Raw genomic sequence first — 13,794 nt, 5'->3', positions numbered from 1 at the left:
GGCTACGCTGTTCAGACTAAGACTCCAACACAAACTACACGGAAGCACCAAAACCTCTTGGTTGTATCTAGTGAAGCCCGTCTGTTAAACAGTGTTGGCCGCGGTCGGAGGACGCGGGGGAGACCGTAGCTTTGGTCTCCAGGACCGTAGTCTCTGCTGTACTCTGTTCCTCTGCTCCTCTGCCTGCCTTCACTCACACACCGCGCTTGTTCTCACTCTTTCGCTCCACTCTCACGTGCGTGCGCGCACACTCCACACTGCAGAAGAGTTAGTTTAGCTCTGAGAATATCTAGTGAATGTACAGTGGACGTTTGTGCAGAAATAACTGCTGCAGCTCCTCCAGACCAACAGAGGTTTCCCGTGTCTTGTGAAGTGACTCAGCAGAGAGAAACGTTATCGTCTCCGACCAAAACTCCGGTGTCTCCCCTGTTCCCTCCGGCCGCGGTCGGGAGGCTGAAGCAGGAAAAGCCAACACTAGGATCAGCATTGATTCATGGAGAGACCTTCGTCTGGTCAGCTAACATTACTGCCAAGCAGCTGAAATATACAGTGCATCCGGAAAGTATTCACAGCGCTTCACTTTTACCACATTTTGTTATGTTACAGCCTTATTCCAAAATGGATTAAATTCATTTTTTCCCTCAAAATTCTACACACAATACCCCATAATGACAAAGTGAAAAAAGTTTGTTTAAAATTTTTGAAAATTTATTAAAAATAAAGAACGAAAATATAACATGTACATAAGTATTCACAGCCTTTGCTCAATACTTTGTTGAAGCACCTTTGGCAGCAATTACAGCCTCAAGTCTTTTTGAGTATGATGCTACAAGCTTGGCACACCTATTTTTGGGCAGTTTCTCCCATTCTTCTTTGCAGGACCTCTCAAGCTCCATCAGGTTGGATGGGGAGCGTCGGTGCACAGCCATTTTCAGATCTCTCCAGAGATGTTCAATCGGGTTCAAGTCTGGGCTCTGGCTGGGCCACTCAAGGACATTCACAGAGTTGTCCCGAAGCCACTCCTGCGTTATCCTGGCTGTGTGCTTAGTGTCATTGTCCTGTTGGAAGACGAACCTTCACCCCAGTCTGAGGTCCAGAGCGCTCTGGAGCAGGTTTTCATTAAGGATGTCTCTGTACATTGTTGCATTCATCTTTCCCTCCATCCTGACTAGTCTCCCAGTTCCTGCCGCTGAAAAACACCCCCACAGCATGATGCTGCCACCACCATGTTTCACTGTAGGGATGGTATTGGCCAGGTGATGAGCGGTGCCTGGTTTCCTCCAGACATGACGCTTGGCATTCAGGCCAAAGAGTTCAATCTTTGTTTCATCAGACCAGAGAATTTTGTTTCTCATGGTCTAAGAGTCCTTCTGGTGCCTTTTGGTAAACTCCATGCAGGCTGTCATGTGCCTTTTACTGAGGAGTGGCTTCCGTCTGGCCATTCTACCATACAGGCCTGATTGGTGGAGTGCTGCAGAGATGGTTGTCCTTCTGGAAGGTTCTCCTCTCTTCACAAAGCAACGCTGGAGCTCTGTCAGAGTGACCATCGGGTTCTTGGTCACCTCCCTGACTAAGGCCCTTCTCCCCCGATCGCTCAGTTTGGCCGGGCGGCCAGCTCTAGGAGGAGTCTTGGTGGTTCCAAACTTCTTCCATTTACGGATGATGGAGGCCACTGTGCTCATTGGGACCTTCTATGCTGCAGAAATGTTTCTGTAGCCTTCCCCAGATCTGTGCCTCGATACAATCCTGTCTCGGAGGTCTACAGACAATTCCTTGGACTTCATGGCTTGGTTTGTGCTCTGACATGCACTGTCAACTGTGGAACCTTATATAGACAGGTGTGTGCCTTTCCAAATCATGTCCAGTCACTTTACCACAGGTGGACTCCAATCAAGTTGTAGAAACATCTCAAGGATGATCAGTGGAAACAGGATGCACCTGAGCTCAATTTTGAGTGTCATGGCAAAGGCTGTGAATACTTATGTACATGTGATCTTTTCGTTTTTTATTTTTAATAAATTTGCAAAAATTTCAAAAAAACTTTTCACGTTATCATTATGGGGTCGCTGTTAACAAGCAATTTCTGATTCTTACAAAAAGTCCCTTTAACTTGTGGTAGAAGGTCATATAGCAGGACCCCAGTACCAGTATCAATACCAGTATCAATACCAGTATCAAAGTGGAGAGGACAAATACAAAGAAAGCATTGCTTTTTAAAACATCTCTATCTGCCTCAAGCAACAAATAGACAATCATAAATTAAAACTGCTTTGGTGGAAACACGTTACATGTTAGTATTACATTAACCCGCTGAGACCCACAATAGACCCGTTTTTGTCTTCTTTAGGGGGGTACAGGGGGTCTTTAGGGGGAGAAAGCAGGTCAACAGTAGATGTCACATAGAAGTGGTGTACATCATCTGAAAGCTGAGAACCTGAAGATTAATTCTAGATGCTGCTCAGCGCTGTGTGAGAAGTTGTTCTAGTCATTAATCACAAATAAACATGAATTTAATAGTAATTTTTGGGTTTATACCGTTTGTTACACAGATTTGGTACTAAATTTAACCATTTTTTACCACTGGAGAATTGATCAAAATGATCAATAATTCCTCCAAAATACCACATTGAGACACCAAGACCTTGAGGAACACCATAGAAAAAGCCATGCTGTGATTTGTTATCAAAAACTTTTGACATTTGGAGATTTCTGCAAGAACAGCATTTTTTCAGCGATTGGATGGCGAGCTCTTGTGTTATGGAAACAAAAGACTTTATTTTAGTAATATTACGACTTTTTTTTGTAAAGTTACGACTTTATTCTCGTAATATTATGATTTTTTTTCTTGTAATATTATGCCTTTATTCTCGGAATCTCTGATTCTCTCCCGCTCAATGTGGCCCTAATACTCCGTCGTACCAAGTGGACTTTTGTGCCAAATGTAAAGGAATTCCCTCCAGGTGTTCCTGAGGTATCATGTTCACCAGAATGGAACTGACGGACGGACGGACAACATGATGCCTCCGGTCGAGGCTGTAGCCGGCACGGACGCGTAAAAAACGGCACAAACTCACTAGGGTTCTGCCCCTTTCTGCATAATTGAATACGTTATTACATTATGAGAAAATTATTTCATTATAAATTAAGTCAAAACAATTTGTTGAATAATGTAATAAATTCAGCACATAGTGTAATCAATTTAAGAAGAGTTCTCTCCTTGTCTTCTTAAAGCAGAGGAGTCCTTCTAGTTTGACATGACACACACGGAGTCCTTCATTTAAAGCAACTGGACTTTGTGTAGTCTACAGGAATCAGTCAGTTCCAATGATGAAGCTTCAAAATACAGGACTACAAGATGAGAACCTTGTACCAGAGATGATGCTGAATTTGATATACTAGCTGTTTCTTAGCATGTGAAATATTCCTCTACATTAAAGGTTCCATATCGTGCTCATTTTCAGGTTCATACCTGTATTTTGTGTTTCTACTAAAACATGTTTACATGCTGTCATGTTCAAAAAACACTTTATTTTCCTCATACTGTCTGCCTGAATATACCTGTATTTACTCTCTGTCTGAAACGCTCCGTTTTAGTGCATTTCAATGGAATTGCATCGGAATTGCGTTGCTAGGCAAAAGCTTGGGTCCATGTTTACTTCCTGTCAGCTGATGTTATTCACATACACTGCAACAGGAAATAAACTGGGACACATTTAGAATGTTTATATTTAAAACCATGTAAAGGTCTAAATATTGTATATTTGTGACATCACAAATAGACAGAAATCCTGACGGCTTGTTTCAAACGCACAATTTCTGAATATGGGCTGTGTGTATTTCTCCGTATATGAAGCGTTTTGATAGTTTAACAGTATTTATATAGCACTTAAACCTGTTTTATAATATAAAACACATAAAAACCAAACTTTTTACAATATGGGACCTTTAAAGGGACTGTTTGTAACTTTTTAAGTGTAGAAATGTACCGGGTCGGGACACATGCGCACTCGCGTGTGGCTAAAGTCTCTGCTCCGCTGCCTGCTTGCCTTCACACGTGCATTCTCGCTCTCTCGCTCCACCTCTAGATGTGCATGCGCGCACACTCCACACTGCAGAAGAGTTAGTTTAGCTCTGAGAATATCTAGTGAATGTTCAGTGGACGTTTGTGCAGAAATAACTGCTGCAGCTCCTCCAGACCAACAGAGGTTTCCCGTGTCTTGTGAAGTGACGGGGCTCCGCAGAGAGAAACGTTATCATCTCAGACCTAAACTCCGGTGTCTCCCCTGTTCCCTCCGGCCGCGGTCGGGAGGCTGAGGCAGAAAAAGCCAACACTAGGATCAGCATTGATTCATGGAGAGACCTTCGTCTGGTCAGCTAACATTACTGCCAAGCAGCTGAAATATAGAGTGATATTGTGCTTTTAGCTGACGTGTGTCTCCTCACTGTTTTGAGCGATGCTCCTTCATGTCTATGTAGAGCGAGCACAAGCGCGAGCAACAGGACGCTGACTTTCGTTGACTTAACGGCCACAGGTGTCACATTCTGAAAGTTAAAAACAGTCCCTTTAAGCAGACAAGGAGAGAACTCTTTTTAAAATGATTACACTATGTGCTGAATTTATTACATTATTCAACATTATATACTAAACATGTTCTCATAACGTAATAACACTACATTATGCACAAAACTGTTATTACGTTTTGTGCTCATGGCTTTATTACATTATGTGCTGATTATTACATGATGAACTTTTATTACATATATATATGCTGTTATTAAATGCTTATTAAAATGTTAATGTTACATGGTTCCTGCTTGCTGAGCATTACAGTGAGTTGTGAGAATGTTCCTCTCCACCAGCCTACTTCTGATCTCAGTGAAGTCTGGACACACTACAGGACAATTCATCATTCTATCCAAAATATGAAGCTTTATGGAGCCCGATCTCAGTCGGTCACCAGCTGACACCAGAGGAGACGACACGACTCCTGTTACAGACTGAAATAAGGCGGCGGCTCATCCAGGAAGAGTTGTGAATGCACATTTATTAGAAAACCATTGTGTTCAACATCCTGTGTGCTCACGGCGGAGGTGATGATGAACCTGTGCTGAGCAGCTCAGCCAGGACACACCGACAGTCAACGGACTCAACACAAAAAACTGGGAACCAAATCAACTGGTTTTACAGAATAAAAGGGAGTGGAGCTGTTTCTTTATATGTTGTGTAAAACAAAATCTCTTTCATCAAGGCCTTCAAATCCAACTAGCCTCCAAATAAAGACGGACTGTAAAGAGGCACTGGAATCCACTTTCCCAGCAGCACGACACACACACACACACACACACACACACACACGCGCTCACACACATGCTCACACACATGCTCACACACATGCTCACACACATGCTCACACACATGCTTCAACTGTGATGAAATACAGTAATGTCTTTTCACATGGACACAGGATGCAACTTAAAGTCTCCTTTGGTCAGATAAATAGAGAACAAACAGAGAGTGAACGGAGGAGGTGAGGAGGAGGCCTGCTGATGTGCTCATTCGGACACTGTGCTGACTGAGGAAGGCTGCAGCAGAGGTGCAACAGAAGGCAAAGTGGTGTTTTGCCACTCGAGGGGAGGAAGAGGAGGTGGAGGAGGAGGACCAGTGGGGGGGGGGGAACCCAGTCTGCCTCCACACTGACAGCAACAAGAGAAAGGTTGAACTGTGTGCTTGTTGGCTGCTGCAGGCCGACCGGGTGTCTGTGCTTCTGTGTGTTACCGTTTCTGATTTCCTACATTCTGTGGAGGGACGATCGATGCTCTCGTTGCGATTACGTCAACGTTGTTTATGTTTTGAGTTGTAGTTGAGTTTGTCTCAGTGCGATGCTCTTGTTGCTGTTAGTGTGAACACAGCCGTGGAGGGAGGGAGGGAGCCGGCCCTCATGCGGAGGGTGACGGTGTGTCCGGGTCCGGCTCGTAGTGGTAGGTGGCCTGAGAGTAGCCGCTGCCGTGCTGCTGGTTGCCGTGCGACAGGCCGTGCGGAGTGTCCTGGAGAGCCTGCTGGTTCGGGCCCTCGTAGCCTGGGGCGAGCTGGGGGCCCGCGTTATTTTCCATCCCCTGTCCGAGGGCCGGCTGATGGGGGTTGCCGGCGCCCGGCAGCTGCGGCAGAGTGTCCAGCTCGTCCACCTGCGGCCCCGGAGGGTGCATGTCCACCAGCTGGTCCTGGGGGATGTCCGCGGCCGCCGCCGCCAGGTTGGTGGTGGACTTGGACTTGACGCACTGGAAGTCCACGTGGCGGCTCTTCCCTTCCTCCTTCTCCCAGGACATGCGGATGAAGGGACGCTGGACGTAGTTGTAGATGACCTCTGGACGACCTCCGGGACGCCGCTTCACCTTCTCTTTGTAGGTCGGGTAGCCTGGAGAAAAAACAAAAGGAACAGATGTTGATCAGAATAATGACAGCCTTTTTGTTCAAGTGAAAGGAATAGTTTGGCATTCTTGGAAATACACTTTCTTGTTGAGTCAGATGAGACGCATCGTGTGAGGAAATATGAAGCAGAAGCCAGCAGCCTGTTAGCTTAGCTTAGCATAAAGACTGGAAACAGGGGGACACAGCTAGCCTGGCTCTGTCCAAAGTTGACTGAATCCAACTGTCGGGCTACTCAGGAGGACAGCTAAAGACACTAATCAAAGTGTGAATTTGTGAAATATTGTAAAACTCTTCATCACATTTTAGAACCAGGCTGTGAGCTCCATGCAGCAGCATCTCCTCCAGGTAACACTCACATAACTCACGACATAAAAGAAGAAATCACTACAGACTCCGTACCTTCTATTCCCAGTCGGATCTTTTTCAGTCCTCTGTCCTTCAGCACCGACTTGGCCACGTCCCTGTTCTCGATGTACTTGAAGAAGCGGTACAGTTTGGTGCTGTAGATGACTGTTGAGGAAAAAGAGGACATTGAATACCTGAATCCATCACAAAACCTTCAGCAAACAAAAATACTTCCACTGTCTGTCAACGACTTGTGACTTCCCTACGCCCTGTCTGTGGCTCTGAGCCCACTGGTTCCCACTGAACACATCAAATAAAAAGGTTTATAGTCATTTCCTAAAACAGCGGCCCGCTGTAGTTAGTCAAACGGGAGGAAACGGTGTGTTTTAGTAACAGTGAGGCTCACTGATTGTGTTTTAATCATTTGGGGACAACAGTGGAACTCTATGGCACAGAGGAAGAAGAGGCTCCCCTCATCGAAACACCTTTTACAGTGAACAGAAGAACGGCTTCAAAATAATGTCCGGGATTCCCCAATATTTTCTTACCTGGATCTATTTCTCGCTACCAAAACAGGTCGCTGAGCAGCTGGGTTAATTAACCCCTTCACTAAGCCCCTCCCTAGAGCAGCCACTGTCCAATCATTACGTTAGCAACCGTATCCAGGCGCAGGAGGCCTGTCGAGCAAGGAGCGATGTCAGACCTCACAGCTGAATCCATCCGAGATCAACAAAAAACGGGACCAAGAGTGCTGCTTCCGCAACGGCACCGTCGGTTCGGATGGCGCTATCAGCTGTTACCGCCATATGAGAGCAGTGCAGAGTGGCGGCCGTGAGTTAGCCAGTGGGGCACGCTCACATGCACTAAAAGCACAGAGAAGCTCTGATTCCAACACACACAGAGAGAGAGACTTCATTCTCTGCTCAGGTAGACATCACTCCTCTATATCTGTACATAGACAATAGTTGATGATGATATATCATATTGAATTAAGCACCTTTAAACAAATGGTAAAGCGGAATCATTTTGTATTATATTAGATAATGAAAGCTACAGGGAGACATAACTTATCATTAACTTAGCTTAAACAATATATTGCCTTCCTCTGCAGTGCAGGAACATTGTTGTTCCTGTACATGTTTGTCCTTCATGTGAGTTATGAAGACGTGGGGACCGCCAGTGAGCTTCTCATTTGATTTCTCTTCATTCACAATACTCTACTGACAAATTAGCCTGTACTGTGAATGTAGCTCTCACATGTATGTTGTATTCCCTTCTGTCTTCTTCTCTCTGATATTTCAGAACGATTATTCTATAAACCTGCTATTATTTCCTTTGGAATATCTCTCACTGATATCGCTGAAACCGCCATATTGACATGTCGGGTGTGAAGGATTGACAGGCCTAGCAACAGTAACCAAGGGCTTGACGAATTAGGGAATGTAAACAGATTGAGTATCAGTGATGGCGGCGGTATCTTACTCTGTGAGTACTCCTCTCCCATCTGTGGAGGGTACTCTTCATCCCAGTCCACCACGTCGTCGTCGGTCAGCACCACCACGTGACACTCCCTCTCTCCGCTCTGAGCGCTGGCCACCATCAGCGGCAGCACCATCTCCTCCAGGTAACACTCAAACTGACGCCGGGCCCCGTCGTTAGACAGCTCGTGCATCAGGGCGCCTGGGGGAGGAAACCACAAGGACATCCGTGATGAGACAAGACAACGGAGAGAGGGAGGACAGGATATGATATAAACATGCATAAGCGTGTTTGTTCTGCCTCAACCGGGTCTCAAACTCACAACCTCAAACACCAAGGACAAGTCACTATCTTGGTGAGCGTAATGCCCGGGGGAAGCTACCACTTCACACTATGACATCACAGTATGACATCACACTATGACTGAGGCTATCGCCAGGGTTGCATATGAAGGCAGATTTCAAACTAGGGTAAAAAATTCAGTTTTCGAGACAAAGTTCTGAGACTTTGCGTACTTCATCTAGACAACACAGAGATGTCAGTAATTTATTTTAATAAAGATTGATTGCTCCATAAGTGACAAACTGATGTTTAAAAATGCTTGATTTCCATTGACTGCAATGGTTCACATGAGGATAGAATCAAAATATTGTCAAAAATACAGTTTTTGTGATAAAATTCTGACATTGACCACCCTACATCTACCATGACCTCGACATTTTGTCATTTATTTTGCTTGAACATTGGAGCTTTATTTAGTGAGAATTTGCAGTAGCTGTGTACAGCGCTGTTTACACTAAAATGTTTTCAATTTTTGATAATTCAAAAATCTGGCTGGATATTTTGTGGAGGACAATCTGCAGATGCAGCGGAGCTAGTTTGGTGTCAATTGAGCAAAACATGTGGAGAGGAAATAGTTTAATAAGTTTTACAATTTTTGAGAAAAACAGAGTGATGGACTTCATCATTTCAGCCAAATAGCATCTGAACATTTCTGCTCACTTGAGCTACATTTTGGTGGAAGTTGCATGAATTTACAAAGTTTTAAACTTTAGGCGTTTGCTGTAGCGCCACCATCAGAACTATTGGTCCCAAAAGCCAGTTGAGGACGTTTAGCATAGGACTGGACCTATGTGCAAAGCTTGGTTTATTTATTAATAATAATAATAATAATAATAATAATAATAATAATAATAATAATAATGACAAAAACAATATAACTAATAACTGTTTGGAGTAGCAAACCTAAAAGTGGTTACATCAAAAAAATACATCAGTGATTCTGCATCCTGTATTTATTTCTCCTTCGTATTAACATGAGTTTACATTCATGATGATTATATTCAGATTGAACAAAACTCAGATCAACTAACAAGTTGTTTCCCCCCTCCCCCCCGCGCCTGACCCCTAAAAGGATTTGTCCTTTTGGAACTAATGGAATTAGTCTATTGAGCACAATGTAACTTGTTATTAGCTAGCTTGTTATTCTAAACATTTTGGGCACCCTGGACTTCTAACCCCCAAAAGGCACAACTAGAAGACTGTCCAAGACTGTCCGGTGCGCACATGTCTCCAATCCAACAGTCATTTTGCGCGTGCACTTATTTTGTGCACAAAGTAAGAACATTTCTATGCACACATTAGTGAATGAGGCCATATAGAGTTTTGGTGAGAGACAGTGAATGTAAAGGGCAGGGCACCTTGAGGTGCCATCTTAACATTGTTTCCTGACTGTAGAACACGTTGAATGAAGCTGCTCTGATTATTGAATACTGTCAACTTCAAGTATGACAAAGCAATCAATAAAATGGTAATGGTCTTAAAAGGTTCTGGAAGTAGTAAACAGAAACGAGCTCCAGACCGCCCTGCGCTTGCGTCTCCATAAAGTGTAGGCGCCTAGTTTACACTCACAGATTGAGGGGTTTCCTAATAGTAGGTCTTCTTCTGAGCGAGACTGTATGGAAACGTCTTGCTTTACTGTTGATAATAATCAGGCAGTACTGCACCAGTTATGATCTAAATATCACATGTGTAGGAGCTGCTTAAACATAATAAATGCTAATATAATGAACTTCTGAATGCAGACTGAACAGATCATGTGGTTTATATGTGCAGCCTTAATGTGGGTCTATATCCAGTACAGAGATAGATTTAAATTAGACTCAAATCAACCACATAAAAACACTAACTAATGAAGAAAAAAAAGCCTGAAAAAAAAGCCCATCTTGTTGGTACCAGAATGAGACCTGTTCTGCCTTGGTTGGTTCTGTGCCTGGCTGCATAACAAGCATTACATCTCTCAGCTAATCATGACCTACTTAGAGCCAGCAGCCGGTGAGCTGAAGCTGCTCCTCCCACTCACTCAGAGACACAAACAAGAGGCACCAACACACACAGTTACAACACACACACACACACACACACACACACACACACACACACACACACACACACACACACACACACACACACACACACACACACACACACACACACACACACACACACACACACACACACACACACACACACACACACACACACACACACACACACACACACACACACACACACACACACACACACACAGACATGTAACAGTATGTTGTCACGGGTACGTCAAATATGAATTACAGAGAAACAACATTGATGCAAACGAACAGCTACATCAGCCTGTCTCAGTATATTCATCAGGTATCTACTGTGCATTTATGATGCTAATGGAAAGGTCTGTGCTCTGACTGTTACATTTACAATGACAGCTGCAGTAAAATGCCGGATATAGAATATGTCTATCAACCATATTGTCTCCTGTATCATGGACATCATATTGCTACTAACTTATTTAAATGAAAATAAGTTAGTAGCTGACTGTACACGTCAAATATACAGAGATGGTCACATCGTAGTAACAACAATAAAACAAGGCAAAGTCTGTTGTGTTAGTCTCTAATGCAGTAATACAACAATAACAAATGGAAAGGACCTGTGCTTCAACACTCACCAAAACCAGCAACTCCATCAGTCTGCAGCTCGAACACAGTTACTTTCAGAGCTCTGAATCAACAGCTAAACAAGCTGCGTGTGCAGCTGTGTGTGTGTGTACTCACTGAGGTCTCTGCACTTGATGGTGCTGTAGTTGAAGGAGATACAGAGGTAGTCACATGCCTCCCTCAGCTCGGGAATGGAAACGCCGTCGGGGCAGCGGATTATCCCCGACTTGTAGTAATCCTGCCATTTTCAGCAGCAGCACACGCGCACGCACACACACACACATGAATAAATGGGCAGAATGGCGGGCATTCACACGCACGCACAAGCATGGGAGAAAAAACAAGACGCCATTATTGACGCTGCTTCGCTCGACGGGGCGGCAGAGAGAGAGAGTGAGAGAGAGATAGAGAGAGTGAGAGAGATAGAGAGAGAGAGATGGATGAGGAAGAGGAGGGGGGAGGGATGGAGAGCGAGCTGTGATGAAAGTAAAAACCAGCGACGTCACAGGCAAGAGAGAGAGAGAGAGAGAGAGAGACTAAGGAGGAGGAGGGGAGGGGTGGAGAGCAATGAGATGATGAAAGCAAAAGCCAACAACGTCACTTTCCGTCCCTCCTCCCCCTTTCCTTCTGTTGCTTTGTGTCAGACAGTAAAGTTTATCTGTCTATCTATCCATCCATCCATCCATCCCTCCTTCCCGCCTCTCTCTGTCTGTGTGCAGCCGGTGTCACATGAGACAGTCCCGGTGGCTGATTCCCAAGAGAGTTTCTACTCCCACACTGAAGGCTGAATGGAAACAAAGGAGCAGAGACTGGGCAACCACTCACTTCCTGTTCTGTACCTCGCTCACCCTCTTTGTCTCCATAATCCATTATGCAATAACCATAATCAAATCATTATTAACCCCTTTAGTAATGCACTCACAGAGAGCCGAGGCAAATGGGAGAGCGGATGCCGCATATCAACAACAGCTCACCAAGAATGCTTTCAGGAATATTTTCCAAATGATGACCAGATCATATTTAGTCAGTAACTTAGTCTAGAGTGGCTCCAGAAGCAACCTGAGCATACAGGAGATGTTGGGATGGCTAGAGATGAGGGCGAAGTAAGATGGCAGCGTGAACTCGCTCCACTCATGACCCCGTGCTCTGGACTCTTTGTTGTTTTCTTATGAACAACACAACAATTTCAAGTCTCTGTGCACTGGGTGCTTTCAATCAGAGGTATTTCAGCTTTACAGGATTTGACTGAATAGTCCATCTCTAAGTAAGTCATGCTGTGATGACAGAGGGATTGGAATAGAAATACAGTAGCATAAAAATAGAAGCACCTGGGTTGCGTTCGAAAAGTCAACAAATTGCGTCCTAACGTCTTTTCCTAACCACTTCTCCTTGACTTCAATGAGGTCAAGGAAAGATGTGAAGGAGAATTCAGAAGGACTCAGGAAAAGACAACCGCGGTGTTATTATGATGCGACGGCGGCGGATGTTAGTGATGTCAGTCTGCCGTGGTGAAACTGCAATGTTCTGAAGATGGACTACAAATGGCGCTGCTCCTCCCGTGCGTTCTTAAATAGGTCTTTCAATGACAGGCTGCTTCACCCGCGGTGTGTTAGAGATACTACAGGTCCTCCTGCTGCTGGAACACTCTATCAACAGATAATAAAGAATCATCTGACCTAACGAGGACAACCGGTGAAAAATATCACTTCATTACTAAGGTTTAAATTGAAATAAACAGGAATATATTATAAATATTGAGTTAATAGTTGGAGTTATGGAGAAGGTGTAGGATCATATACTTCTTCCAACTTCTTTTCAGACATGTAATATTTATTTATGTTGATTATTTATTAATTGATTGTTTACTGTTCATTTTATTAGTTATTCTTGTTTTGTGTTTTACTGAGGTATTTGTTACATGTTCACAATAAATCATTAATTAAAAATAAAGTGAAACTTAATGGTTGTCTCTGTTCACTCATATTAAACATGAATCCCAATTAGTATATGAGCGTATGAAAATAATATGCAAGATAAGCATATTGTTTGTTATTGTGAACGGCCGAATGGTGCGTCGCTTTAAATGCTGCGGCCGCAAGGAATGTGGGATGTTATTCTCTCTTTTTCTATGGTAAAGGATGGTCCAGTGTATCCTATGCTAAAGGAGATAATAAAGGAAGCATTGAAGCTCCTTTCCTCAGCATTTAGAGAATTTGAACAGCTCTTATCACGGCTGCTACTGAGATACATCTGGGTCATTTCACTCCGTAAGGAACCTTCCTCAGCAAAAAGGACTATTCGAACGCAACGCTGTACTCTGTAACACAATACTGTAAAATACTAAAATGTAATATGTTCTGTTTTAAACAAATAAACCTTATTTGAGGTTCAAAGTTTATTCTTGACCTCAGTGACAACAGTTGAGAAATCTATCTCACCACAAGGTCCGTTTCCATTTGTTCAGAGCTCAAAACAAACATGATATGAGTGAAAGCTCCAGAGCAGCTACTAAAAGGACTTTGCTGTGAGATTGTTTTCTGAAATACTTAA

General features: G+C 43.8%; 1 protein-coding gene across 8 annotated transcripts in view; it reads right to left on the bottom strand.

The window, feature by feature from the left end:
- Window positions 1-5,019: 5,019 nt before the first annotated feature.
- The window catches only part of LOC119487027 (BTB/POZ domain-containing protein 10-like), a 25,136-nt gene continuing 16,361 nt past the window's right edge, over window positions 5,020-13,794 (bottom strand). For all 8 annotated transcript variants that reach the window (XM_037767656.1, XM_037767657.1, XM_037767658.1 and 5 more), the window contains 4 exons: window positions 11,362-11,482; window positions 8,255-8,452; window positions 6,827-6,937; window positions 5,020-6,413 (listed from right to left, as the gene is read on the bottom strand). In XM_037767656.1, the coding sequence (XP_037623584.1) occupies window positions 5,938-6,413; window positions 6,827-6,937; window positions 8,255-8,452; window positions 11,362-11,482 (906 nt within the window). In that variant the 3' untranslated portion in view covers window positions 5,020-5,937. The remainder of the gene's footprint in view (window positions 6,414-6,826; window positions 6,938-8,254; window positions 8,453-11,361; window positions 11,483-13,794) is intronic.

This window comes from Sebastes umbrosus, chromosome 4 (genome assembly GCF_015220745.1).
Source record: "Sebastes umbrosus isolate fSebUmb1 chromosome 4, fSebUmb1.pri, whole genome shotgun sequence".
NCBI classification, from domain to species: domain Eukaryota; kingdom Metazoa; phylum Chordata; class Actinopteri; order Perciformes; family Sebastidae; genus Sebastes; species Sebastes umbrosus.
The sequence above is the reverse complement of the archived record's forward strand: the minus strand, read 5'-3'. Positions and strand labels throughout refer to the sequence as shown.